The 24,252-nt window shown below is 37.6% G+C and overlaps 1 protein-coding gene across 1 annotated transcript in view; it reads right to left on the bottom strand.

The window, feature by feature from the left end:
- The window catches only part of CRIM1 (cysteine rich transmembrane BMP regulator 1), a 191,588-nt gene that overhangs the window by 42,819 nt on the left and 124,517 nt on the right, over positions 1-24,252 (bottom strand). The window contains exons 6-7 of the mRNA XM_086628070.1: positions 20,153-20,335; positions 14,916-15,113 (exon numbers count right to left, since the gene is read on the bottom strand). Coding sequence (XP_086484196.1) covers positions 14,916-15,113; positions 20,153-20,335 — 381 coding nt within the window. The remainder of the gene's footprint in view (positions 1-14,915; positions 15,114-20,152; positions 20,336-24,252) is intronic.

Here is a 24,252-nt window from a genome sequence, read left to right as displayed (position 1 = left end):
TTATGAACAGCTTAATACTTACTTTTGGACACCATTTAAATATGTTGGAGTATGAAGTTCGCTTTATTACATATGGTAGCCAGAAATATTAATGTGTTTTAGTATATAAAGTGGTTAAAATAAAGTAATATCCAAAGACTTATGAAAATAACAAGAAACCTCAACAGTACCATCACAAAATAAGATACAGAAGGAACAAAAAGCCTGTCTTTTCCTGAATGACTTTTTGCTCCGTGAGACTAAGTTAGTGTATCTTGTGTTTTCCATAGAACTCAAGCACTTAAGAACCAAAGAACTTATACTTACAAGCATTATTAACATGATACTAACTATTCAGGAAACACGAATTGCATGACTTTTAAAAACTAACTGTGAGCTTTCGTTTCACTGTTTCAACTGTTTGAGTTCATCCTGTTCCTCCACCTCAAGAAATCAAGACTTAAAGGAAAATACATTCTTAAAAAAATGCAATACATGTATCGATAAATTGTGAAAATATGAAGAAATGGTTTACTACCCATCAGGGCAATGAACCATAACGTGTTTCATGCAGTATGCAGATTTTCATGGACTGAAGGTAGCCACATCTTGCCACCTCTCATCCTCAAACCAAATACACTGAAAGGCAGATTTTGCCATCCTTAAAAGCAGCTACTCTTTACTCTCAGACTGAGGTCAAAACACTACTCAACCATTGATTAATTTTTTAGAATTATATACTGTTGTGTATACTAGTTTGGCTGGGATAGAGTTACTTTTCTTCACAGTAGCTAGTATGGGGCTGTGTTTTGGATTTGTGCTGCAAACAGTGTTGAGAACACAGGGACGTTCTAGTTACTGCTGAGCAGTGCTTACACAGAGTCAAGGGCTTTTCTGCTTCTCACACCATCCCACCAGAGGCTGGGGATACACAAGGAGTTGGGAGGGGAGAAAGTTGGAACAGCTGACCTCAACTGACCAAGGGGATATTCCACATCATATGATGCCATGCTCTGCATATAAAGCTGGGAGAGGAAGAAGGAAGGAGGGAACATTCAGAGTGATGGCATTTGTCTTCTGAAGTAACCATTAGTTGTGATGGAGCCCTGCTGTCCTGGAGATGGCTGAACACCTGCCTGCCCATGGGAGTGGTGAATGAATTCCTTGTTTTGCTTTGCTTGTGCGTGCAGCTTTTTCTTTACCTATTAAACTGCCTTTATCTCAACCCATGAGTTTTCTCACTTAGTTTTCCAATTCTCCCCCCTATCCCGCTGGGGGCGGGAAGCAAGTGAGCAGTGGTGCGGAGCTTAGTTACTGGCTGAGGTTAAACCATGTCAACTGTTAACCAAAATACAAATTTCTGGCTCCATGTCCAGCAGGCAGCTTTTACACCCATGCCTTCCAGTCAAGTGAAAATTATCCCATTACAAGCATGTGCTCTTCTGCTTTCATTGTCTTTCACAATTTTCAGCTTTCATAGCTTCTCCCAGCCCTACGCTTCCCTTCACAACAGTTTATACAGCAGATGAACATTTTTAATCCTTTTTAAGCTAGGTCAGCTAAGTACAGGGTTTGGAGGGGCAAACGGCATGAAGGATATTACAGTGAAATTAGATGACTTCAAACTTATCTCAGAGGTCATGGTTCAGATTCCTCGCTTTGCTGAAAGTTTCAAAGTAACATTGAAATTCTGTTATTTGTGTAATTCTTGTAGGAAAAGTAGCTATGCACTTTATACGTATATAAAACACCACCAATAGCTTTGTTGAAACACAAGCTGGAAATTTGTATAATGGCATTCATGTCTCTGTAGACCTCCGAATCTCTTCTAATTTAAGTTAAAACTTTCCCAGATTTGTTTTCCTAAGAATTTAATATAGATTACTAGGTTGGAGGTCAAAGGAGAGATTTTACAAATTTCTGTGAATTCTTCATTTTACAGCTCTGAGCTTGCACACATAGTATGGAAGAGTAACCATAATGAGTGATGTATTTTATAATCCATGGATTCTCAAATTAGACTTCTTTTAATCTCAGTGAACTCTTTGTATTTGTTTTCAAGTTCATTCAGTAAACTATCTGAATAAATCACATTAATGTCTAATATTTAACAGTTGAAACTTCAACAAACCATTAGTTTAGGAATCAAGAGCATATTGATATATACCAATAATATGATATATTCCAGAAATTCCATTAATTAATCTTGTCTGTTTTGGACTCAGAGTACATAAACTAGTTTTGCAAACAGACTTTTAGCATCAGGCACCTATTCTGAAAATGTTCTTTCCTACCTTCCTCCATTCTCTAACCAAAATACCCTAAACATGCAAAAGACCAGAATACAAGAGTTACCCTGAAGCTACATTCAGGTTACTGGGCAGTCAGCCCAAGTCCTACACTTCAAATGACAAAAAAGCCACAGTAATGCTTATAGTCACTGCTAGTTAAAACCACTACAAATCATATGAATCATTAATACTACCCAAAGCAAAGTTCACAGACAGTAGCACAAGCTGGAGAACTGAAGGAGATTGTAACTTTACCATCTGACTGCAGAACCGTTAGGTAAAATACGTAGTTAAAGAACCCACAAAAACTCACTGAAAGGTGAGATGCAAGTTAGTATTCATTGATCCACTTGGGTGTAAACTAAACCTAGAGAGAAAGAGGATTGTGTTTCACCCCTATCACTGAAGTTCACCCCTCAAAGTAACTTCTCTAACTGCAGGTATAATTTCATATCTAGCAAAAAACCAGCAGATATTTTTAATATATTTTTCGTGGTGACTTTTCAAACATATTTCTGTGTTTTGATGCTCTTGTGTCTGGGACAGACGGACACAACAATTTTTTGCCCCCTTGATGCATCCAGTAGTATAGTTTTTCTTACAAGGGTCAAAATTAAACTGTCATATTAATTTGAAAGCTTTTTATTAGTTCTCTATTCATTGTGTTTTATTATACCGTTTCCTCCTACTTTTGTGTTTGCTCTCAGCATCCTCAGTGTTTCCAGACAAGCTTACAAATCTGGTTTTGCTCCCTCCAGTCCCTAAAGGTAAGCCCCGAGATACAGTAATTTTATATGCATGCCTGCTTCTCAATGAGCTGCAAGTAGAGGACAAAAGAAATAATTTCATTCCCTACCCCTACATGTGCAAAAATGCAGCCATTAGAAAAAAAATAAAAAAAAAAAATCATCCCCTTTCACTTCACTAGACAAGACTCAACAAATAAAGCCAGCTCTGCTCTACCAGGCTTCTGGCTATTTGAATAGGCAAGCAGTAGTTAAGCTTGAAAAACCATGTAGCACCACATGATCCAAGCTAGGCTTTCACTGCCGCTCTTGGTAGAAATTGCAGAAGAAAGATCCAATGCACAAATGCAGAGACAATGGGTAGGAAAAACAGGTGCTCTTTCTGTCTGTGTGCTTTACAAACAATAAAACTACCGCAGAATGAAAGAGAGAAGAAGAAAATTAAGAAAAGGGGATATAAAAGAGTTTGGATGAAAGCAATGGATTTTTTAATAGAGCATACATAGATTTTGTGGATGTCGAATGCTTATATATATGGTTAAATGCAGATTTCTATCAAAACATCTTGCTTCCATATACTCTCTCTGAACCTGATACTTTCTATGCTGAACCTTAGGTGCAGAGGATTATTAATTAGCCTGCTGGGAGGCTGATATAAAATCTTTAATTCTTTACACTGCCATTTACTTAAAAATAAGTTCAAAAATTTTGAAACCTGCAGTGGATATTTCAGCCACTGATAGTCTGTCAGTCTCACTGGTCCATTGAAAAATATGGTATATGTGATCAAAACCTTGAATCTTGTTCGTCCCAGCTAGAAATCAAACTGTGTATTTACAGAGAAAGAAGGGAAGATGGTGACATCAGACTAATGCCTGGAGCTGGCTGTATTCTTACAGAGCCTACATTAGCAATACCAACACAAAAACTGGATGTCACAAAAAACAAACCCAAAGTTGGCAAGGTGGAACAAGACTCTATTTTCACTGATATTTTTCTATCTAGGATACTTTTGTAACATGAACGAAATCAATCCCCAGGCCCCTCTTCTGCTACTTTCTAATTTTTGAGACCTCCCACTGCTCCTATGAGTGATGTGACATAGCTTGTATTACAAAGAGCAGACATTTTCTTCTTTTAAAAAGGTAAAATGAGATATAGATATATATGTATATATACACAGGAACATAGGATGGTTCATCTGGTCTAGTACTGTGCCTCACACACAGATTTTGTTATACTTGGATGAGTATTGAGGTGTTAAGATTACACTCAGCTGAAGTATTCAGAAATGGAGAGAAATTGATGCATCCACATTTCAGTGAGAACAGGCAAAAATTCTCAGGATTAGAATTTCATTATCCACACAGTTTGATCAATTAAAGCTATCAAAAAGAAGAGAAAGAAAACTAAAATTCACCATTGCTGAAGTCTTGGAAAATAAATCAAACAAAAAAGTCAGTGACAATTTATTGTCATCTTGTTGACTTCTACTGTTTATCTGAATATTAAAAAGGAATCCTTCACTGACGATTTAATTTTTCCTTCTAACTTTGGCAAATTCATTTACATAATTCTTTAGTTAATTTTAAAGAGAACTAAAAAAAATCCCCCTTAAGGTTGGAACCAGAATGAAAAATGTTACTTATCTTCCCATCATACCTTTAGTTGTTCCAAATCTGAACTCTGGCCCTTTAATTCATACCAGAAAACAAAGGGATTCCACTTAAGTGTACTACTGCAAAGATGCATATATTAGCTGAGCATCAAGTGTTTAGTTTTGGTTTGTATGAAGGACCAGAGGGAATTGTACCAGCAGGAGCACAGTGTGCAGATGCAAGGACCTGATGTTTCTCTTCTATTTAGCACTTGCATGACTCCATGAATTTCACTTTCACACAAACTCAGGACATTTCCCAGTGAAAGCAGTGATACTCTTGACAGATCCTAATCACAGCACTGAAATCCAAGACAAACATTTAAAATTCTGATGATTTCTGTATGCTTTTGCCAAGCACCGATTACCTTCTTTCCACAATAAAAATACATGTTTGCCTAATACTATCTCTCTGAAATCTACTCAATGACTTAAATAGTAGCTTTTTATTCAAGAAGCAAAATTTCTTCCGGCAGTTATAACATTAATTCTCTGTGAATCATTACTTAGTGACAACCACAACCAACTTTAATTAATCTCAATTTTGTCCTCCTTTGAGTTAATACATTACCCATGCTTCACCTCATGGCAAGGTATTTTTATTGTTACTACATGAAAAACACCTAAAACAAGCCCTTTGCTTTGTTTCACTTGGAATGCAGTATTTTGACCCAAATCAGTTTTTGTTTCACACTTTCAGTAATACCATGTGAGGGAAACACCTACTCCAGGCTTTTATAAAATTGATTTTAAGTAGAGAAATAGCTATTGCCTTCTAAGCTTTTTCTTCTGCACATTATTCTTCCGCACAAATCTACTCAGGATTACTCTACTCGCATTTGCTTGAAATCTAGCAAGTCCCACCAACATTTGGTGTGAAGTGTCCCAAACATATCACAATATTATTTGCAAAAGCCATAAAAGCAAGCTACAACACAGTGTGGGTTGACAGCAGTCCATGTATATACATCCAACAAAATCAGGCAAACAGAGAACGTTTTGGATTCCAAAGATGCGTTTTATGTATGTATGAATGTTTTTCTTGCTTTTTAAAATTTTTATATATAAATCTGTTTTCATATAAAACCGGCATTTCCAGCCAACTTCACACTAACAAAGAGGTTTCAATCTGCACCATAGAAACACATCTCTCCATTAAAACTATAAAATTGTAAGCTCTATAGATATATCACTACATAGAGGTTGAAAATTATCTTTTGAGATCCTTCTTTGAATATCGAAACCACCATGGATTTCATCAATTCCACTGTAAGACTGCAAACTACTGCACAAGTACTTATCTTTTACAGGGAATGTAGGAGCACAGGCCTTAAAAATCCATTGCCAAGCAAACAATTTTTACATTAAGAGACACTAAAAACAATGTCGCTGGAACCCCCCGGAATACTATTCCGTAATTTCTTCGTATTTATTCAGTATTTGTATATTGACTATTACTGGTGTGCTTAAAAACAGTTTCAGGTGTTTGTTGTCATAGTTACTATATAACAAATACAGTATATTCTAATCAAGATATTTTGAGGAATTATTTGGAGAATATTGCTCATGCAACTGGAAGATAAAATTGCTATTGATTTCTTCCCACATATAAGAAAAACATTTGGAAAAAAAGAATGCAAAAAAAAGCATGCAAAAGAGCATTTGTACTTTTCAAAGGCTAAATTACAATCAAGACAATTTCAACATTCATGTTCATACCAGCAGTAACACATGAGCTTTTCAAACATGCCAAACTAACTGTTCAGCAGCAGAATAAAGACACCAGGCCTAAAAATAATCCTAAATTTAAATGTGAAGACTATGTAGTCATAACTGTAGAATAAGAAACGGGATTGTGTGCTTCACTGCTCAGTGCTACAGCTCCCCCATCTCCTCTTTGATTCACATTAACAAGATGGGAATATAAATCTGTCGTTTAGCTAAAGACAGTCAGATAAAATAGATTAATTCCTTGAGCTTGTGCACACTAGTAAAAAGGCTGAAGCATGGAAACACATTTTCAGTGTATAGCACAGGGAAGCTTTATATCCGCCTGTGAGCAGCACTATGTATGTTCTCCCTACCTTTGGACCAGCAGTATTGTTCACAAAAAAGCCCTTTTCAGTATGAATAGGAAAACAAGTCAAATAACTCCAAATTCTGCCCATTGATATTTCCAATACTTTTAACAATAATTAACTATGGGTGTGGGTTTTTTTTGTTTTGTTGAATGTTTGGGGTTTTTTGTTTGTTTGTTTTTTCCCCAAGAGGTACAACAATAAGAAACTTTGTATATAAAGGTCTTATTTTTTGAATTTGTGGCTGAGCAGAATAACTATTTGAAGTTTACATATTTAGATTACAATGATTTTTAACCCCAGAGAGAACAACTCATACAAAATAGCAGCGCATTTAGATTCTGCAGCGATTGGTCTTGGGCTATTTGGAGAAAGTGTTAGCCATATACAAAGAATAAGCTCAACAGAAGAGGATTCTAGAAAGCCCAACATCTCATTAGGAGCATGAAATGAAAACCTCTTCTGGGGGAGGAAGGAAAAATTATTCAAAATCACGTTCTACACATGGAGGAAGACCTCTAACATCAATAATAAAGAACATGCCTGTGTTTGGGGAAAGTGAAATAGCTCCCTCTTCTGTAGTATTTGATAACACAAGCTACCTCTAAAAGGATCAAGTTGTTCTGATTCTACGAAACCACCACCAACTGATTTAAAGAAATACAACATCGGTGCATTCGAGCATTTACTCTAAAAATTAAGGGGAAAAAAAAAAGTGAACAGTATGCTAACTTTTTACCTCATGCTTTTCGTGATAAATGGCTAAAAACTGGTCCTGAAGGGTGTGCTGCTCAACAGCCTTTCACTCTAGTCTGCATACTTGAATTTTGTCTGCTGTCCAAAAAAGTTAACTGCAGCCTACTAAGCAGCAGCATGTGTGTTTACTTAAGCTTCCTGTAAAAACATTCATATCATTCCAAGAGTGACTAAATGTTTTCCATCCTCATAGTTTGCATTCCAGCCCTCCCCGCCCCTCCAGTTCATTACATGAAAAATATCAGTCCCGAGTCCTGGGCAAGAGAATTTCCTTCCTTGGTTTGAAATATCTAATGCCTTGCAGGAAATTTTTTCCCAGCGTTTAGCTATCTGTGTTAACTATTAGTGTTCAACAATTCAGCATCACATAACTATTTATAAAACGTATGCAAGGACTTATGTGATAAATTTCTAATGTCACAAATAAGCCCGAAAATACATTCTAGTAATACTTCCAAACACACAGTTCAGTTTGGCAGGCTTTTCTTTCAAATTTTATTCCTGCTGTCAACCTGAAACTACTTAAATATGTATTTTTCCTCGAAAGTAACTATTATAATCCAAGACAATTGTTGCAAGCTGAAGAAGCCTCCTATGAACAAAAGCTGCATGGGAGGGGGGTTCTTTTCTGCAGAGATGCAAAGTTTCACAAACTTTCCACTCCCAAGATGTTGGAGTTAATTGTTGTAATCAATTCTTTCCAGTTTCGGTATTCCATTTCAAATACATTTTAATGCTGATGAGACTTTTTTGCCAATTTTAGGTGGAGTGACACTAAGAAATAACCACCTTTAATAAAGCAGAATCAATTAAGCCTGCCTATCAAGAAATGTCCAAACAGGTAAGAAGGTTGTTCAGTTATCGTTATGAGTGAAGATACAGCAAACACAGTAAATTAGCGTGCATCTAGGGCAAATCTATGAACGCTACAGGCACTGAAAAGAATTAATTAGAGGATCCATGAGGTTCTTTATAAGCAAGACATCCTTCACTGCATTGATACATATTCATTAGGATTCTTTGGTTATTTATCCTTTAAGTAGTTTTCTACTGAACTTAATCGATCACCGAAAATTAGGAAAAGGTTATTTTCTACTAGTATAGTCTTCCTGACTTAAACTCAGAGAGACTTTCATTGGCAGTAGATTTCATTATACTCTGGATTGTGTGATTCAACAACTTCAGCTGCCTTGTCTAAAACCGCTGTACTAAATCATGATCTGGCAGATGTAAGCCCAATTCTCTGCAGCACAGCGTTTGCATCCCTTAATTGACTTTGATGAAAAGGCTGGTTGAGAGCTACAGCGCTGCTGCCGAACAATAACTCATACTTCACACTCTAAGGAGATCTCTGGGCTCAAATCCTGCACCGGTGAACACTGCTCACTACCACTGGCTTCATCCTGAATGAATCAAATTTCTTTTCATTGGACTCTGTCACCTGTTTTTAGTTAATGAAGTGCTGGGCACGCTAAAGGAACTGAACTGAATTACATCTCAGCTAGAGTTTGGAGCCCTTTATTGATGAAAATGTTAATTTCTTTTTGTGAAGATAAAGTGTCAGCTATACTGACAGCAAAGTAACGCAAGCCTTAAACAAAATCCCATTGGAGGATTTTCATGAGTAACAATTTTTCATTCACAGCTGATGCAGGCACCCTGCCCCCTGTACCTGAGGGCTCTCATGCAGAAGGACGTACTGTGAGATAACTGATTACTGCCTATCAGCAGACTGGGCTGCAGCTTTCCCTCTGAATAGCCTGAGCTTCTGGGAGATGCCAGGGAACACAACACAAGTGACCACAGACTTCCCTACAGGACATTTTTGACATCAGTGCCAGTTCTGAGCACTTGTATTTAATATCTTGTTTAAAACTTAAAAGAAAAGAAAAATCTGGTATTTTCACACTATCCAACCCAGTACTTACTTTCTGTGAACACGACTATTATTCCAATTTGCAGACCATTGTCCGCAGATGCAGACAGCCTGAGAGAAACATGGTTATTTTCTTCAATGTAGCTTGTTTGATTTTATGGATACGCTATTATATTTTGATAATAAATAGCTATTTTAAGCTCCAGTATCCACTATTTTTTTGGGAGTAAAATTCATTAAAAACAGAATTGCTACTTAAGCCACACCCATTTTATTTAGAAAATAAACAATGGTTAGCCCAAAGGAGAAGCAAGCAGCTCTGTAAGCAGCAGTACTAACAGCAGCGTGACAGCCAATGGATCTGGTTACCTGCAACTGGTCAGGTACATGGATCAGCTCCTGTGAAGAACCCTCTGTGCTTAAAGAAGTGTGAGTGCACACCAAAATTTTGCAGTCCCTTCTGACACTTGAAAAATAACTTCTTCCTAGCTGTCTGTTTTCATTAAATCTGTAGCAATGAGTTCTCTTTGAGGCTTCCTCACGCTGCAAGAAGTCACTGGTTCTAAAACTGTACGGAAAGCAAAGAGGGCCAGTGTGACTACCTAAGCCTTAGCTCTTAACGAAGACGGTCTAGAAAACAAAGAAAGATTAAATAGATAATAGATTAAATAAACAAAGGCAAATCCCAAAGGACCAATATCTTTACAGCAGTCATAGAAGCTATATAGAAGCATCCATCAGAAGCTTAAAATGAATTCCTTAGGTTGGATCCACGGGATTTGATGGGCCTGCTTTTCCCAGCTCTCACCAGTGAAAGGAGGTGCCTGCCTTGAAAAGCTATAGATTGAAGAGCTTGAGTTTGCAGACAGGCTAATGAAGGAAGGTCTTCCCTCATCAAGAAGGCTCACGTTGAGAAGCTCAACATGAGCCAGCAATGTGTGCTTGCATCCCAGAAAGCCAACTGTATCCTGGGCTGCATCCAAAGAAGCGTGGCCAGCAGGTCAAAGGAGGTGATTCTGACCCTCTGCTCTCGTGGACCTCACCTGGAGTACTACATTCAGCTCTGAGGCCCCCAACATAAGAAAAACATGGAGCTGTTGGAGAGAGTCCAGAGGAAGGCCACGAAGATGATCTGAGGGCTGGAGCACCTCTCCTACAAAGACAGGCTGAGAGAGTTGGGGTGGTTCAGCCTGGAGAAGAGAAGGCTCCGGGGTGATCTTATAGCAGCCTTCCAGTACCTGAAGGGGGCCTACAGGAAAGCTGGAGAGGGACTTTTTACAAGGGCGTGTAGTGATAGGACAAGAGGCAATGGCTTTAAACTGAAAGAGGGGAGATTTAGATTGGATATAAGGAAGAAATTCTTCCCTCGGGGTGGTGAGGAACTGGCACAGTGTGATGTTGTGGATGCCCCATCTCTGGAAGTGTTCAAGGCCAGGTTGGATGAGGCTTTGAGCAACCTGATTTAGTGGAATGTGTCCCTCGTGGCAGGGGGGCTGGAACTAGATGATCTTTAAGGTCTCTTCCAACCCAAACTATTCTATGATTCCCTTCCACACTATACTGTCTCAATGTTCCTCTGTCTCTCACCTCATTTCTTATCTTTGACCTTTCCTTTCTGCCTCCTCTTTAACTCAGACGCACTCACCTCGAATCAGCCAGCTCCCTGCTCACACCTTGGGCTTTTATCTATACACTCCTTGCACCAGGACAACTCACAGGCATTGCTGTGTTGGAAAACTGGCAAGAAGTGACAGCATGGACATGCTATAACAAAGGTCTTACCAAAAGGGCTTTGATCACTTTGATGTTTACTCAAGAAAACCCAGCAGCTATACAATGGTGAGCCACAGCCATCGCTTGCATAAACATCAAAGCTACGTGTGAATTACTGTTACTGCTTTCAGTTGTGTGTGCAAATCCCTGAGCGAATCTCCTTTTGCCGAGGTAGAAAATACAAACTGCAATGCCCTGAACACATCAAAAGGACAATCTTAGTCATGACACGCCACAGGAGAAATTTTGTTTTCCTCAACAACCTTCTATTTTTCTCTAAAACAGATTTTTCCTCTTGCAATTCAAATCCATCCCTTCCTGTCCTATCTTTTTCTTTGCAACAACCTTTTAGGCACTTGGAAGACTGCTACCTTCTCATTCCAACTTCGTAATTTCCTCTTTAAGATAAACCAACCAAACTGACTCCTACATTCTGCACTAGTCCCCAAAAAGTGAAGCAGTTTATGTAAAAAGTAAGAGCTATAGCTTAATTAAGAAATGTAACATGCAATACATGTAAGAGCAGAAAAATAAAGTATATTCATGATGAAATTGTATAATAGAACTTTGAAATTAGTATACACTGTTATTTTAAACTGATCTACAAAAAGAACATTATTTCACTATGGTATATTCTCTATGGATTGAACATTGAACAGCCCCTAAGTTTACACTAATTTTGCCCATTTATTGAACATCTCGCTACCTCCCTTGAATTCCTTTCTCGGATAACTTGCACAGTTGAAAATATGACACTATATACCGTTAGTGATCCCAGAACTCAGCCCACACTAGATACAGATTTTGGTTTTCTATGTCAAATAGTAGGAAATAAGAGATGCAGAAGGATGGGAAAAAAGAACAGATTGGAGAGCAAAGGACAGTGGGTTTAAGCTGTTAGTGCTACGTTAATAATGTTTGAGCTTCCATTCAGTTGATACTTCTGTTCACACTCTAAACTGCAAAATTAAGGTTAAGCTACAGATGTGCACATTTAATGGGGTAGTATACAGAAAAGCATCATACAGCTGACATTGAAGGTTTTTAATTCCTCTTAGGAAAAACTGCACCTGGGATGTATTTTATTGCCTGTAGATCTTCACTAACCGTATTGCACATCTTTTTCATTAGTAACATTAAAATCAAGGGATTGATTTGTCAGCCAACTTCCCAGCCAGGACTGACTTCTCACCTGATCCCACCAACCCTGCAGGTCACTGATGATGCAGTGAGTATTGGGAGCAGAACCTCATCAACAGAAAAGACACTCAGGAAAAAGAGTGAGAAATTGATTAAAAAAGGGAAGGAGCACCAACCCATGCAGCCTACCTGGTTAAGAGAACAGAGATATCGGCTGGCTGATGGCAAACAAAACAGCATTTCAGATAGGACCATGTTGTCATTAAAACGATATAAACAAAATTCAGGACAGTAAGATTTGCACAGAAAGCTATGTTTTTAAGGCCTGTCTTCCCCTGTCATATCTATCAGTTCAGTCCTACCATAAGGAGAAAACCAGAGAACAGAGATCTAAGCAGCCCCTTGCCTAGTGGGTTAGCAAGCAACAGCTGTATTGTAAAAAAGCAGACAGTACTTTTTTCCACCCATGCATCAAACTCCAACTAGAAACACTATTAATCTCAGATTTAAGTCTCAAGATACAAGATGCTATCTGACCTTGAAGGTGGGTCATAAGTCCATGGTTAATGCACAAATCCCTGTTGCCATCAGCTCAAACATTTACTTTTTTCAAAAATAATTTAAAAATACACAGTATGCAGACAGCCAGCATCTAATAGATTATTATTTTTTTTGTAATGTTCTGGGATTTTTCTTAATGCAAGCTTCCAAAGAAAAATGTTAACAGATCCAGAAAGAAACAAAAATCTCTGTAATTAACAAGTTTCCAATCTGGTAATGCCTTGATCTCTAATACATGTAAATATTTTTATGCAGGCTGCTAATCACAAGGCTTAGCAGCCTTGAGCTTGTTTGATGCCCTAAAACATAAATTCAAGGCATTTGCTGGTACCCTTGATTTGTTAATTTCTCAGGGATTTTTTGATTTATTACTATTGCAAGATAAGTTTTTCAGTCTCAGATGCTGAAGTAATTTCTCATAAAGTCATACAAAGCTGCTTCTTGCAAACTCTATTTTTTGTATCTTGGGTTCCAGCATCTGAGCTCACTGTCGCTTTTTAACAGTTCAGATTTTTGATCCTTGAAATACTCCCAACTCTAAATTCCTGAAATTAAGTAACTTGGCATTATAGAGTATAATAATCTGTTTTGTTTGGTTTTGTTTGCTCTGGAGGACGGAAGGGAAGAAAAAAAGAGAACTGCAGAGTGTTTTCAGGTATCTTCTGATCACTGGCAGCTGAGCATGCTCAAATTCTCTCCTAGCATGAAATAAAACAACTTCCACTAATTGTTGGCACCATCATTTATGTAATTTCATTAACCCTTGATTGTTTACTTGGCTGTATGTGCTATCAAAACACCACCAAATGTGATGCTTTCTCTCACTGGAGGAAAAAAAAACCCTCAACATATTGAAAATACTTCCATCAAACTCTCTCCCCTTGTACTACCTTTTCAAGCTTGCTCACATACACACTAAATAATGAGGGGTGTCAGCATATGCTCTGTGATATCCATCATGAGGGGATCATCACTGGGGTTTAAAAGAAGTTAACCTGCTTCATCACTGTAAAATTAATTCAGCGCAAATACCAAGTCTCTACAATTCACTGGCAGCTATTGTACATTATCAGACACCTTCTTATCTTTTGACGTGCATTTTGGAATGAACGCACACCTATAAGAAATCTTTATGCTCCTCAGATTTATCCTAAAAGTTAGTATCCCAGTGAAATTGGATGGATATTGCAACCCAAGAAGGGGCCTGAGACATATGCACTTACACAAAATTCTTTCTGTCAAAGATGGAACAGGAAATACATAAATGGTAGCTCATTGAGCACCCACAGGCATTTGTGAAGATGGCTCTGGAGACATGTCTAGATTTACCATTTCTAAACTTAGCAGTCTGATATTTTTCATGATGAGCAACTACTCCATAAAAAGCAACTCTGAACATACACACCTATATGTTTTTATTTTTTATTTTTTTATAAAACAAATTTGTTCACAAGTCTTCACATTTCCATCGCCAGGCTGGGCAAGCATTTACCATGTAGTTAAGTTAAAATCTCATGTCAGTTATACAAGATACATGTATTTCCGCAAGGTAACGAAAACCACATTTTAAACTCTAAAAATTAATCTATCTCCCAGATACCATCATCCTTTGTAAGTTTCACTGAAATAACGTTTTATTCAGAGAATAATTATGTCCAATATCAAACTATTTTGCACAAAATGTAACTAAATGAAACTGATGAATAACAAATTGGAATAATCCAATTATCAGTAATACCAGTTGATGAACATTTTTATATTTTAACTTGATCTATGTTTATTAATAAGCTTTAAGCATAACTAAGAGTAAAATTACTTTATAATGCTGATCTTGAGTGATCTCTAACTATACACTTTTGGGCCAAAAGAGTGTCAGACACTGCCACATACAGATGTAGCTAAACCATGCTTCCCGCTGCCTCCCCACTAGTTTATTCAGACACAGGCAATGCTGCACCAGCTACTCCAATCCTCCAAAGTTTTCAAGGACACCAGGAATTACCAAGTAAGAAGCAGCCCTGACAGATGGAAGCACAATACAGGACATGGAGAACTTACCTTCACACACGGGACAGCACTCCCCAGGGACTTTAACAGGGTTTAGGCAGCTCTGCCCACAGGCCGTTGCAACACAGTGCGGATCTCCATTGATGCACTGGCAGAAAGTACAGTCATCCTCTCGCCAGCGGTCTCCATGAGCTTGGATCTGACCATTGGCATAACAGCCAGCAGGGTTATTTACGGGATAAACTGGGTCTGAAATGAGAGGAATCGCAAGAGAATAAGAAGTTTTATCTTCCCTTTTACGTCTGAACTTTATATACGAATAAAACCCTAATATCGTGATTTTACATGACCTCAAAAGGGCTAAGGGCAGCCACTATCGAAACTTAAAAGAACCACAATGTGGTGTACAGTGATAAAAAGATAGGTAACAACTTAGATATTTCAATATTGAAACTTACTGTTGAAAAATTTAAGTCAATTTATACTGAACATTTGCAAATTCAGATTTTTTAACTACTTCAACTCAGATTCTGTATGCAACAAGCAGATCTAGAACAGAAAATATATCTTCAAATGCTGGGCTATTTTTTTTTTTTTTAAGAGGCTTAGTTTTTGGATTTTCTGATTTTGTTCTTCAAAACAAAATGGATCTTAGATCTATTGATTCATTTTTTTGTAACAACTTAAATTCTGAGGGGAACTGAAAACACCTCAGTGAACCACTTGAATGACTCCTGCCAGCACTGCACCACTATTTTATAGATGAGGCTTCTGGCACATTTCCTGCTAGAACAAGCAGGAAGCTTGTTAAGCTACATCTCGTCTCAGTTTTGGAGACATATTAGTTTTCCTGGACATATTATCTGGCTCAGTTTTCAATTTCATTTCAGTTGGAGCTTTTCAACCCTTAAAAACTAAACAGTTCATTTCCCTGCTAGCAATCAAACTAAGACTCTGGTATTTAAATAACAGGATTTTTGGGGATATACTTTATGTAAAGATTTCTACTCAGGTTTCATGCAAATAAATAACGTGACTCTGTATATGCTAATCCATGACTTGAAATTAAAGCAGTTTTTAACCTTAGAAAAAGAACATGCTTTATTCTTCAGAAATGTGACAAGTGACACTGATATTAACAGTAAAAACATATGCATTTGTGAATGTATGCAATTTATCATGGTGGCTAATAAAAAGAACTGTTAGACTCAAAAATTAAATATCTGAGAATGTACGGTAATCACATCAAGTTTTCAAAGCAAGCAATAATACAAGTTACATATTAAAGCAAATTCAATATATTAAAAACAATAAATACAATTGAAAGTATTGTTTTTAGTGGAGATCAGATAGCAGAGATCATAAGCACAGGTCATTTAACCATAAGTCAGTTTTCAGAAAGCATTAGGTTTGAAGGGCTTGGGAGAAAAGAGATGTCCTGTCTAAAAGGGGTGAGGGGAAGGGACTCAATGAAACTTGGACTATTTCTCTGAAGTTTCATCAATCCCCTTTGAAAGGAAGGCAATCCATGTTAAGTGTAGATAAATCCAGTAGCAGCGCTAATAGCTGTTGTCTTATTACAAGCCATTGTATCCCTTTATGACAGTATCAAACTCTGAACATTTGGAGTGAAATTGCACACAACTTCTACCTGGCATTTGCTCCCATCCTGAATTTTAGTGATAGTCCCAATTTTAGCAAAATGGGTTAAGTCAACATAAAAAACAGGAGTTTGAGAAAATAAGACATGTAAAAATTAAGATGTTTCCTGATCTCTTAATTTTGCACCTTTTATATTTTAGGATTATCTTGAATCTTTAATTAACTATTTTGACCTAGCCCAAAATCAAATCATACACAAGCAAATGAAGTGAATTTTATTATTCAGCTCATGTATGGGATTCTGATTGACACAGGAATACAGAGAAAGCACAGAAAAGCTATATAAGACTCGTGTTATTTGCAGTAGTCTTTTATGTGAGTCAAAGCACAAAGTTTTTGGTACCATTAAAGGTCAGTAGTATTTAAAGCTATAAATTGAGCCCAGCAAACTACATTTCCTGACGCTGAGGAATCCTACAGGACTTTGAGAATGAATTCCTCCTGCAGCTATGGCAAAAAGGGCTTGTGCCTCTACGACACAATGCACAGCAAATATACCAGTTGCTATATTTAAATTATTGCAGAAAATAAGAAAGTATTATATGTCTTTATATTTCTATCATCAAGAAAACATTAGTAGGAAAAAATTAATCACCTTGAAAATCGGTCATAAAATAATCAAACAGAAAGAGAACAGGTAGAAAAAAATGTCATCTCTACACCAAGTAGAAAAATGTGAATGAGCAGGCTGTTAAGTATACATTCTGCCCATTGAAAAGACTAACTTTGTCAATTTAGGTGTCGCTTAACATAACCTGAGTTATGTAGAAGGGATCAGAGCTTTCTTTTTTTAAATGAAGGAATCAGGAAAATAAACAACATATATCTTACTATCCAATCATTCAGAAGTGAGAAATCAGACTTCCTTGATCACAGAATCATAGAACAGTTTGGGTTGGAAGTGACCTTTAAAGGTCATCTAGTCCAATCTCCCCTGCAGTGAGCAGGGACATCTACAACTAGATCAGGTTGCTCAGAGCCCCATCCAACCTGACCTTGACTGTTTCCACGGATGGGGCATCTGCTACCTCTCTGAGTAACCTGTTCCAATGCCTCACCACCCTCATTGTAAAAAAATTTCTTCCTTATATCTGATCTAAATCTACCCTCTTTTAAGTGTAAAACCATCACCCCTTGTCCTATCGCAACATGCCCTGCTAAAAAGTCTGTCCTCAGCTTTCTTATAAGCCCCCTTTAAGTACTGGAAGGCTGCTAGAAGGTCTCCCCAGAGCCTTCTCTTCTCCAGGCTGAACAGCTCCAACTCTCTCAGCCTGTCTTCAAAGTGAAGTGTTCCAGCCCTCGGATCATTTTTGTGGCCCTCCTCTGGACTCCTCCAACAGGTCCATGTCCTTCTTATGCTGGAGTCCCCAGAGCTGAAGGCAGTACCCCAGGTGGGGTCTCATGAGAGGAGAGGGGCAGAATCACCTCTCTCAATCTGCTGGTTTGATTTAGTGCTACAAGCCCTTTCAGAAAAGCACACAACAGAAACAAGCAAATCAAACAGAGCCAGATCATTCAATAAAGGACCCTGTAAGTCAGCATTCTCAGTCAGCTGAGTAGAAATTAAATCACAGCCATTACTTGAAAAAGAAGACTGTACTCAATTATAACTCATTATCCATTTTATTCTACTACTGTAGAACACTAGCCTGTCTTGAGAAGTTTCCATTGCAGGCCTAATACACACCAACTACTTCAAACTCAAACATTAACAGGTTTTCTTCATAGTCCAAGTCAAACGTTGGAAAAATGGAGAAATCAGCTTTTAACACTGTATGATGATATTGCAGAACAATTTATTGATAAATCATAAGATAGCTGAGTATTTAAATCACCAAAAAGGATGAAGGACATATTTAGAACTGTAAACCCAATGTGGAAAATCAGCACCTACATCTGAGTATGACAGAGACAATACAGAGCCCCCAGATTACAGATACATTGCTTATGTATATAGATACATTGTCATAATAATTTTGTAATGCCATACCTCAGAATATTCACATATGTGAAAAATAGTACTTATACAAAAAAATAACAGATTCCACATACTCTATCGACTCAGCAGTTCCTTCAGAAGTGGATCTGCACTACATCAGGAAGGGTTTCATCTCATCATACATGCCTTCTCTAAACTTTTTCAATCATTAAATGATGATATAGCACTGAATCTTTTCTTTCCCCACAGTTGGAAGGCTCTTAAAAGCAGAGGTACAGCTGTACGAGGAAAGACCAAGAAGTCTAGCATCCTGTCTCCAACTACAGGCAATAACAAATGGCTAGATCAGATCTTAAACACAGGGTGAACGTGCACTGGAATCTCTTTAGAATACTTAAGCCTAGAGCATTCGTATTTCAGCGTCTCTACAGGTTGATACACAGACTTCACAGATCTGATATAAACTGATACACTAAAACATATAAAAATAAAAATATACTTTAAAGAATTACTTCCTACTTTACTCACTCTGATATTTCACTATCCAGTTTTTGTTCTTTTAAAAACTTCTTCAGAAGTTTTCAATAGTTTGTAACAAAACAAGCCACCAAACCTGTGTCCTTCACTAGATCCTGTGTTGATTGAGAAGTTCCAACACTTACAGCTGCCTCCTTTAGACTCACTTTTACGAGGTTCTTTAGTTTCATAATTCTCTGTTTGGAACAAAGCACAACTGTAACGGATCTTTTGGCTTATTTGCTCCTGTAAGGAACTACACGAATACTGAAATTAAGTACACTGGAAAGTGTCTGAAAGTGACATCAATAATTAGATTCCTCTCCTTCTAGGAAAAGATTTGAGCTTATTTTGATTATCGAGAAGTAATTCCTAAGTTCACATTTAAGCACAGGGATCAGGAGGGCTTCACAGGCCTTTGACTATGTTGTGGCCATAACATGACCCCCACTGGGGCAAGACCGAAGTGTAGGGCACTGGCCCCATCTCCCTCTGCTGGAACTCTAGTTGTATCCTGGCAGAAGAGGCGTCAAATATTTTCTAGTGTAAGCAAGAGCGTCAACGTAAAATTTCCCAAAGAATCCTTTTTAGGAGGACTGCATGCCCAACAAGCAGAGGAGAAGGCTATCAACATGGCAAAGGAGGAAGAGAAAAAACAATGAAGTCGGATTACTGCCCCATTTCTTTGCTATAGTTGTAGAGAAGAGAAGGTGTATGCACTGGAGTAGCTGAATAGAAGACTGGAAGAAGTAGGCTGAAAAGCAATGGAAATGTGTCTTAGGGCCACCACTGCTGCTTTGGAGAAGCCTGTCTAAATACTTGTGCAGAAATCAGGAACAACTTATGTCCTCTGGGAAGGAGGACCCCTCCCAAAAAGTACTGCATGCTTGACCACACTAGAGGAAGCTCTGACACAGAAGGAAAGGAAACCTAAACAGATATATATGAAAAGGGCAGAGTGTCAACATCACCAAAACACTGCAAAAATCAAGACACCACATTCAGACACAGCAATCAGGAAATGCAGAAATAAACTGAATTAAAGAGGAATCTGCAAAGATTCTGTCTTAAAAGAACAAAATAAGCACTTATTTGCTCATTTGCATTGAAAAAGTGAATAAAAACAAAGCAGCGGAATTAATGAAGAAACAGGATTAAAAAGATACTGTACCTTCACACACTGGGCAGCACTCTCCTTCTGGCACATAGTACCTGTCGCAGTGTAGCTCACCACACTGGGCAGAGAAACAAATAGAGACTCCACCTTGGCATCGACAGAAATGACAAGCATCCATTCGAAACATCTCTCCATCATAATATTCCATGCTGTTAAATATGCAAGTTGGCTTCACTTCTGGAAGAAAGAGGGAGAAAAAAAAAAAAAGAATAATGTATTTTACAGATATTGATAAATGGGAAATATTTAAACTCATGTCGCTACTGACAAAGTATCAAGAGACAACTGGTTTTTCTTTCATTTTTTAAACTCAAATACAAGGTTTTTTTTAAGAACATGGTATATTTTAGTGTGTTTCAAAAACAGAAGAAAATAAAATGCTGTTCAAAATTACTTTCAGAGTAATTATTCATAAAAGTCTCCATTTTAAAAATTAAAACACTGAAGGAAGGTTAAGGCACTCATATTTCTTCATAGGTGTTAAATATTTCTCACTCTGGATGAGCCAGAAGCTATTGCAAATTTCAGCACACGAAGCAACAGATTTTTCTGTTTTAAGAAGAGAGTTTCTGATTTTTCTTAAGTGTAATCTTTCTTTCTGCAGGACTTGGTACATAGGTGGATAAATTGCACTAAAGCTGTCCAATCCATAGAGATATGTTTAAAAAAATCCCAACAAACGTATGTTGTGATTGAATGATCTGTTATGCAGAACTGAATACTTCTCAGTTGTGCTAGTTAGCTCACATCTATACTCCCCACAGAAAATAACCTCCATTGTAATAAATATTTATGTGATCACTTTCGTGTTTCAAAAACACAAGGCTATTTCTTGTATGCCTCCATCTACAGTAGAGCCTTAACTTATAATTAAATCCAAACTTTGTGGGAAACTAAAAGCCTCTGAAAATTCCTAAATATTTTGGGAAGGATATTTCCTATTTACTTCGTTAACATTAAAAAAAAAAAAAAAAAAAAAAAAGGAAAAAAAAAGGATGCTAACTAAAAAAACCCAAACAAATATTTTGTAGTTTTAACCTTTTTTTTTTTTTTTTAAATTTTTTAATACCAAAGAGGCTTGCTTCCAGAATATGAAAAGCAGAACCACACACCACTGATATATCATAAGGTCTCCTTTGGGCTTTTGACCTTTCAGTTACTGCACACATACACACCTTCCTCCACCACCTATGGCCAGCAGAGCGTATTCTGTTCGACCAGCTATCGACACACACACAATGCTGTACAGCTCCATGGCCGAGGCCTGAAGCACTGAGACTCAAGACACCGTAGAAGAAATACTCCAAATTGATGTTCAACGATAACACACCTCATTAGTCATTAGGAAATCATTACTTCAGTTTCATCATTATGTCACTGAACGAATTAAGCCTCCTCCCTCTTCCTCACTTCAGAATAAACTTTTTGGCCTTCTATGACGCTAGCCCAAGATACCTGAAAACAGCAACCTGAAGTAAACCAGTATCTAGTAAACAGATGTATTTTTTTTGAAGCTATGAATCTAGCAGTCACTAGCACAAGGTTCTGCAAATAGGAAGCTAAGTATTTCAGCAACAAAGTCAAAATTAAAAATATCAAATTTCTTTACATCTGAACTAAACATAGCAAAGGAAAGAAAGTAAAATTGTCTATGTTGATAATTTCTGTAGAATATATGGAAAAGACTATTTCTTTACTTACACGTGTAATGCCTAGCCACACAGGGCTGAAAATTGTGCTCACTTAGCAATCAGGTGATTTTTCATTTTTGGTTAGTGCTCAATCACACATGGCAGATGAAAAATATTTAAATGAAAATTCATGATTCCTTGTTATTCCCCCCAATCCTCTTACTTTTGGGGGCTACAAATTTTTCATCTGAGTTACTCTTGACAATGATACAGGCTTTCTTTAGAACTCTAAAGCATTTCAGGGACTCTAGGATTTCTGTCCACATGTGCTTATATTGATCTTCAGCCTCGAGTCATTTAATACGATTGTAAAGCATTAGAGTTGAAACTTGGAATTATCCTTAGCAATGTTCGATTTTTATATGCCTGTTCTGTCTTCAAGGCATAATGTAGAAAGCAGCATTAAAACAAAACAAAATAAAAAAAGAGAAGGAAATACCACTGTGTCCGGGAAAACAGCTATGACCTCATTAGAAAGCAATTCACATAAACAAACACTTGAGAAATATTTCAAGTTTACATAGCTCAAGCTGTTAGTCTAAAAACCTTCTCAAAAAGGAAAAAGTGCCAACACAACTCAAAAGGCCTTTAATCCATTTGCTTCTGACTTTACTGTTTTGATTACAGCCTTCCAGATTTTTACTGATCCCTCCCCCCCGCAAGAGCGGATCTGAATTCCATCCTAGTTAGAACTAGAAACATCATCTTCCATGAATTATCATTCATTTTTAAAATGTCCAAACAAGACCAAGCAAGTAACTGTAAATCCTGAAAGCAAACAGCATGTTTTATTCACACAATGAAAGCCACCAAAGAATTTCACTATATGCATATTTTTACCATCCAGATTTATGGTAGTGTATACATCCCTACTAAACTACTGACCTAAACCTATACATCCCGCGATGAGACAAGGATTACTTTTGTTAGAATCATATGTGAGACTGCAGTCTTAAGACTCAGTCAAGCCAAAACAAGCACTAAACGAAGAACTCTAGCTGTAGATACTCATAAAGTAGAAGCTTAATGAAAGAGTGAGAACCATGCTGTAGAATTGTAACGATGCATTTCTTCCACTACAACATGCTGGAAGATTCTCTCAGTTCTCTCTTTTTAAAAAAGGTGCTGATTTTGTTGCCTTACTGGTCTCTGTAAGGCAGTCACACATAAAGCTAACATTAAATAAATGCATCTTTTCCTAAAGGCCAGTAACCACGATTTCATTATTCTGCCAATAAAGAGAATACTACAGGTAGAATTCTTCAAGTACCAAAGCTTTGCTGCATGACAAACTAATTTGACTGAACTTCATAGCACAAAGCACTTAAACATATCCAAAACCCCAAATCCCATTTCTGATGCAGACAATCACAAGAGATTGGGGAGCATGAGAAGACACCCAGGCCATGGATTCACAAACATGAATTCAATGCCTGCTGGATTTCAGATAACCCAGTAATACAAGATGGATCTTGACCAAGCACAGACATACAACTGTCCATCTGTGATAGGAGCCATGACAGCGCAGATGGTACCCAGCACAATACAGAGTTGATACTGGCTGAGGAAGGACAGATGATATCACATCTCTGCTCCTATGTAAAGTTAAGCACGACTAAGAGCGTGGACTTGATTTCGCATTAAAGTTCCTGCCACAAAGTTAAATTGAGAAACAGTTGTGGCACAAATTTAGCTCTACGCATCTCACAGCCGCAGTCTTTTTGCTCTGGAAGTGAGAGCCCTAAAAGTCAGCGTGGCAGCGAAACACACAGCCTCACACTACATAGACACAAACTGTGCTTGTTTCTCAAGACCTTTATCAAATCGGTTTTCTAAAGTATTTTACCTTATGCTTTTGAAACTAATTAAATACAGTTCTATAGGCTGAACTAGCCCAAAAGAAAACTTCTGTTACTGCAGTTTCCTGAAACTTGTGGTTTTCTTTGCTTAGAGTGACGGAATGGCTCAGAAACACACAAAGTTTGGCAATCCATCCCTTTCGAGGCAGAAACTCTGCACATGGTTATGCCGAGTGCACGAGGTGCTTCAGGCATCAGCTGTTTGTAGGCAACTTTGGGCACTTTCTTTTGTAGTATCAGGAATTCCAGCCCTCCTGAAGCGGAAGGAAGATTCAAAACAATTTTCTGTTGTTTAAAGGATTAAAAGGTTCGTGATTCCAGCACTTACAGATGTTCCTTCAGTGTACAGAAGGACTTGTACCAGACTCTTGGAAGGAACTGGGGCAACTACTGTGAACTTTTGATTAAATGAAAAGGAAGGAAACCGATAAACTTGAATCCTGTCCCCTTATAAACAAAATACAGAAAAGCTTGCCGTTTTTCAAAAGCTGCGCTGATACGGAGTTGAAAAAAGGATACTTTCATTGGAATTAGCCCATAACAA

Source organism: Tauraco erythrolophus, chromosome 2 (genome assembly GCF_009769465.1).
Source record: "Tauraco erythrolophus isolate bTauEry1 chromosome 2, bTauEry1.pri, whole genome shotgun sequence".
Lineage (NCBI taxonomy): Eukaryota > Metazoa > Chordata > Aves > Musophagiformes > Musophagidae > Tauraco > Tauraco erythrolophus.
Note: the sequence above shows the minus strand (reverse complement) of the source record. Positions and strands in the feature narration are given on the sequence as shown.